Raw genomic sequence first — 5,797 nt, 5'->3', positions numbered from 1 at the left:
CTCTCTTCTCCTGAATAAGAGAACAACTATGTAGGTAAAGTAGCTAATTAAACACACATGTAAATCATTAACAACAGCTCTTTAATAAACTAAAATCATACCGTCAACATACTTCAACTATATAAAACTCTCTTGCCTCCCTTATAAAGTTTAGTTCTCCATACAAACTGAATTAAACAGAGAAACTCACATCTTAATCATATAAAATTGATAGAATAAGAAAAGAGAGTAAGGAAANAGAGAGTTATCCAGCTTTGTTGCCATTCTTCAAGGGAAGTTCCCTTCCCTTGAACTCTCACGTCCACCTCGTTGTCCTAATCTATCCTTCTTGGTCTTCTCTTCCTTCTGCTGTCGACAGATGTTGGATTAGGGTTTTTCTCCTTCTTCTCTAGTTTCACAGCAGTTCACAGCAGTAGAGGCACTGCTGTCTAATCCGATTTTTTTTTCTTTTTCTCCCAAAGCGTGTCACCCTCCTTTTGGTCTTCTTTTTCCTTTTATATTGAGCATGGGTTCCCCTTTACGGCTGAAAAGGAATAAGTTGTCCACATATGATGTTTCTCATTGGGTAGTCAATGACCCACTTGGATGCTGATGTGGATTTAAAATTTCCATGCCATCCCCATTTGTTTCCAAATTTGCTACTCCTTCATGGTTCCGCATAAATGTCTGAAATTTTACCACATAACTCAATTAAATGTACAATTAAGATTGATTTATGCCAAATCATTTTTTTTTCATGGTTGGACCGCGATAAACAATTTCATGCTCACTAAGTAGAATAAATGGGGTAATAAATGAAAAAATTGTGAATAAAAGTGCAATATTAACTACAAAAAGACATTATATGACTCTACTTTTAGAGTTATTAAATACGCTCATAACAATCGATCTACTTAGTCTCATTCATGGAGAGCTAATCTAAGGCAAATGTGGAAAATAACATAGTGTGCATGTAACCGCCATCTAACATCATCACACATAATTCATGCAAATTAGACATGCAAACTCAACGGGGCGATGGCTCCCATCAGGAACCCGGAAAGCAGAGTTTGCGCTCAATGGGGTGATGTCATCCCTCAAGTATCCGAAACGTAGAGTCTATTCAACAAGAATTAAGCATGTGCATCCGTAGAGTGGGAGCTTAAACATACAAGCAACACCTAGGTAATTCTCCCAATACGCCCGTAACAATCGACTTGCCTAATCTCATTCATGGAAAGCTAATCTAAGGCAAATATACTAACATGCATGCAATCCAAGCGAGTCCTACAAGTATTTCTTCCTAAATACCGGGTGGTGACTTACCTGGTTGACGCGTGTCCTTTCGCTAGCGTCTCTATGCTCGTAGGGTGTCCAAAAACACTGATTATCCTCAATTAGGTTCTTATTCACATAAAAATATTATTAAAATAAGAATCGGGACAAACAGAAGGTAAACGAACGAAAAATGAGCCTCTCACATGCCCTCACACGCTGACCACGCGCTAGCCATGCACAAGAAAGGACACCAAATGCAGGCTGCACGCGCGACGGCCACGCGCGGACCGCTTCACGCAGTCACGGGTTGGGTCGGTTCGGCTAGCAATTCGGCCTGGTTTCTGTGGGTGACACGCGTCATCGTTCTGCTAGAGCTGCTTCCCTCCAGCCGACACTCGACACGTCACCGCCTACCGAGCCGCGTGTCACGGTCCTACATTTTATACCATGGCGTCGTGATCTTGACATGCTCACGACTAGCCTTGAGGAAAATTAAGCCCCATATATATTTTTCGCTCCGGCTTTGTGGCTTCGTCGAATCTTAGGCGAGGTTTGTCTTCGCCAATCGAATATCGCTTGTGTGGAATTCAAGCTTGTTCACCACACACGTTGCTTGCGCGTGCATGTTCAATCGTCTGCAACACATCCAACTTGCCTCTACGCTAGGCCAAGTCATTCGGCTCGACCTTGGCTCTGCTCGAACCAAGGTCTCTCAATGCAATGTCGCATCTCATATTGTCATCTCGATCCCCATCGACAGGGTCCATATGTCTTAACGCCATCTCGAGTCTCGGGATGACGTCGGCCATCATAACTCGCTTGGTCATGCCATCGAGAATGGGCCCACGTGTCGTTCATCTCATCGGGGCTTCCCGAACATCCATCCATCTGGGTTCTATCGAGGTATAGACCCTCCCGTGCCCATGCCGAGTCATTTACGGATACCGTATCGGATAGCGGGTGTATGTAACAACCTCCAACACGCGGGCTAGGGCGCAATACCGACACACCCGTGCTGTCCGGTACTGTCCTTCAAAAACCCATTTCAAAGGAAGTCGCCCGAGACACTCGTCTCGGCACGCTCGCCCACACTGCGACACACGTATGTGCCACAGGGTAGCTCACTTAGGCCACAGGGCCCAAGGGTGGTGGAGAGCTAACAAGCCATTTTCATTCTACCAGGCGTAAACATGATTTTGGTGAGTGGTCATACGGTGTCGTGCATTGTCCGCCCGGTGTCCGATTGACACCAAACTTGGCGAGCATCCATATTTCATATGGACGGACTTAACTACCAAACCGCATGCCCAAATTCCTTCTAAAACTCTGACTTTTGAGGCTAAGGCCCGGGGCCCTACCCGGCCCTTCAACAAGCCTATCTTTGTCTTCATGTCTATTATGATGTCTCTGTCTTGCTTATGTCTCAACTTGTCTTCAATGCCCACTTTGCGTGGTGGTGTGTTGGATGATGCATCGTCTTCCTCGATCGCATCATGACACTCTTCTATATTGGCCCGTATGTGACCAATGAGCGTCTCTTGAGGGACGCCACTTTGCTTGTCATGGCGTGAGGGTCACAACCTACTCTCTTCATAGTATGGTTGTGATACCGCGCTTCGCCGCCCGGCGCCTCTTCGTTTTTTTTTTTCTCTCTCTCCGACAATTCGTAGCCCTTTTCCAATCTACCGTTTTTCGATTTTCATATCTTTTGACCCAGAGCTCGGATCGATATGGTTCCTTCGGCAAAGTTCTAGATCATGTTGAGGGCTACATCTTGGTATTTTTTTTCGTGATTTTAGCCTCAACATAGAACGAGATTTGAGCTACAGAAGTTCGCCTACCGTTCTCAGATAATTCCCAGATTTCTGCTAAGTTTCTTCACGAAGTCAACTTCCCTAGATGAACGTATTCAAACATTAGGTCCCGATTCGTAAAGGTTAGTCTTGGATCTGGAAAACATTCAAGAACTCACCTCGACTCTGGACGAAGTCTTTGCGACTGCTCCTCGATTCTCCCAAACCCTCACCTAGTCTTCCCTTTCTTTTTGGTGGCCTCTATTAGGGTTCCACTTGGACCCCTATAGTAGGTGGAGGGCAAATGACACATTTGCCCCTCCATGGGCTTGGGCCGATTTATTTTTATTATTTTTTTTTTCGGTGTTACAAGATATCCATGATTATTATATTATGTCTCTTTTGATATGTTTATGCATATTATTATTGTGTTATTATAAGGGGACGAATTAGGGGTTGAAAGAGGTTCATTTCAACCTCTAATTGTAAACTCAACTCAATGATTGAGAGCCCGCATAACATTTTAGAACTGGCTATGATTGAATTGTACTATGTGCGGACTATTAGAGGTTCACCAGTTAATTTCTTATTATTTAACTTGCTTCGATCAACTGGGGTGTGCGGTAGTACTTTTTAAGTTGATAGAACTAAGCTTGAGCCCTATAATGCATGAATATTAAGAGAACTTTATGAGTACCTTGTGGGTATGGTTAGGAGGTCCCCAACCACTCCCTAATCGTGATTTGTTACGAATGAGTAAGGGACAACATAGGTAGATGAACATTGGTTAGATTGAGGGTCACTCCCTCCTTATGACGTTTACATTATAGGGGCCTATTTGGGAGATTCAACTAAACTTGACTAGAGAATTTAAGAACAGCGTCCATAACGGTATAATGAGAACTATAGGTTGGAACCTATTATAGAGTTGCACCTTGAGTGCCTGTGTTATATAGGTTGATGACAATTAGAGGGGCTAGTAGAATGACTAACCAAGACATCTTAAACTTCCAAGAATAAGCTAAGAGAACGGTTGACCCATAGAGGGTGAAGAAAAGGAGAATTCAACGAGTTACGCAACATGACCTTACATCGAGCTTAGGTGAACTAAGTAAACATAGGGAAAAGCTTAATAAAGTCTATAACTTAGGAATGGGGTTCTAACTTAGGTGAACTAAGTAAACATAGGGAAAAGCTTAATAAAGTCTATAACTTAGGAATGGGGTTCTAAGTATAAATGAGACATCGAACGAATGAACAAGCTTAATAAAGTCTATAACTTAGGAATGGGGTTCTAAGTATAAATGAGACATCGAACGAATGAACAAATCAATGAGATAAGACTTAAGAAACTACCAGCAAGCTACTTACTAAGTATTTTTATACTTCTCCATGACACTTTAATCATTTAAGATGAGGCCTAAATCGAGCCGTCGAGGCGAGAGCGTACATGAACTTTTCAAAACAATGTGAATTAGCCATACATTTGATGTCAGAATAGTTAGACTTTAGACTCGACGTCAGAATAGTTAGACTTTAGGCTCGATGTCAGAATAGTTCAACATTTTAAAAAAAGAAAAATACTTGACTTTAGCCATACATTTGACCATGAAGATAAAAAATAATAATAATAATAATAATAAAAAACGGGAAGAAGCTATTATGTATAGCAAAATGAATTAATAATGAGTAAAATAATAATAATAATAAAAAACGGGAAGAAGCTATTATGTATAGCAAAATGAATTAATAATGAGTAAGTAGTGGGATATTAAATTAAATTATATAATAAATAACCACCTAATGAAATAATGAATTAATAATAATAATAAAACTAATCATTGTTATAATATTAGTCAGACATCCATTTAAGTGGAGTCAAGAAATCCATACACAACAACCGAACACAAGCACCAAGGCCTACAAACTTTGACCATTCAAATTTTCACTACATTTCTTATTTCAACCATTTCCACCAACCTTCGGAGCTCTTCTTCCTTTCTCGCTCGCCTCTTTCTTACCTTTACCTAACGCAGCCCCCGTTGCGCGGTTGTTGCACAAAGCTTTCTCTATATAACCATTTTTCCCCATCTTTCTCCACAACTCAGATATCAATTCTAATTCTAAACCCAACTCACATTCTTACTTCCTCTCTAACACTCTCTACTCTTCATCTTTTATTTTGCTATACAAATGGCCCCAGCTCCCTTCCAACAACTTGCCGCCCAAAATGGTTCGGTGGAGACCTTCTGCATTACCCGCAACGATCCACTTAACTGGGGTGTGGCTGCCGACGCTCTCAAGGGAAGCCATCTCGATGAGGTCAAGCGCATGGTGGAGGAGTACCGGAGGCCCCTTGTCAAGCTTGGCGGTGAGACTCTCACCATTTCCCAAGTGGCCGCCATTGCCACTCGTGATAATGATGTGCTGGTCCAGTTGGCTGAGTCTGCTAGAGCTGGCGTTAAAGCTAGCAGTGATTGGGTTATGGAGAGCATGAACAAAGGCACTGATAGTTACGGTGTTACTACTGGCTTTGGTGCTACCTCTCATAGAAGGACCAATCAAGGTGGAGCTCTTCAGAAGGAGTTGATTCGATTCTTGAATGCTGGGATCTTTGGAAGTGGAGCTGAGTCCACCCATACTCTGCCCCACTCCGCTACCAGGGCGGCTATGTTGGTGAGAATCAACACTCTTCTTCAAGGCTACTCGGGTATCAGATTTGAGATTTTGGAAGCCATAACCAAACT

General features: G+C 42.4%; 1 protein-coding gene and 2 long non-coding RNA genes across 3 annotated transcripts in view; 1 reads left to right on the top strand and 2 right to left on the bottom strand.

Annotated features, from left to right (window-relative positions):
* Positions 1 to 823: 823 nt before the first annotated feature.
* Positions 824 to 1,584, bottom strand: LOC111463291. The gene is made up of 2 exons (XR_002713864.1): positions 1,302 to 1,584; positions 824 to 1,098 (listed from the first exon to the last, which is right to left on the bottom strand). It is a non-coding gene; the product is annotated as an uncharacterized LOC111463291 (long non-coding RNA).
* Positions 1,585 to 2,908: 1,324 nt separating this feature from the next.
* On the bottom strand, positions 2,909 to 3,303 carry LOC111463293. The gene is made up of 2 exons (XR_002713866.1): positions 3,230 to 3,303; positions 2,909 to 3,152 (listed from the first exon to the last, which is right to left on the bottom strand). It is a non-coding gene; the product is annotated as an uncharacterized LOC111463293 (long non-coding RNA).
* A 1,769-nt stretch (positions 3,304 to 5,072) lies between these two features.
* The window catches only part of LOC111463060 (phenylalanine ammonia-lyase 1-like), a 3,109-nt gene continuing 2,384 nt past the window's right edge, over positions 5,073 to 5,797 (top strand). Inside the window, exon 1 of the mRNA XM_023106875.1 lies at positions 5,073 to 5,789. Coding sequence (XP_022962643.1) covers positions 5,244 to 5,789 — 546 coding nt within the window. The 5' untranslated portion in view covers positions 5,073 to 5,243. The remainder of the gene's footprint in view (positions 5,790 to 5,797) is intronic.

Source organism: Cucurbita moschata, unplaced genomic scaffold (genome assembly GCF_002738365.1).
Source record: "Cucurbita moschata cultivar Rifu unplaced genomic scaffold, Cmos_1.0 Cmo_Scf00028, whole genome shotgun sequence".
NCBI classification, from domain to species: Eukaryota; Viridiplantae; Streptophyta; class Magnoliopsida; order Cucurbitales; family Cucurbitaceae; genus Cucurbita; species Cucurbita moschata.
The sequence above is the reverse complement of the archived record's forward strand: the minus strand, read 5'-3'. Positions and strand labels throughout refer to the sequence as shown.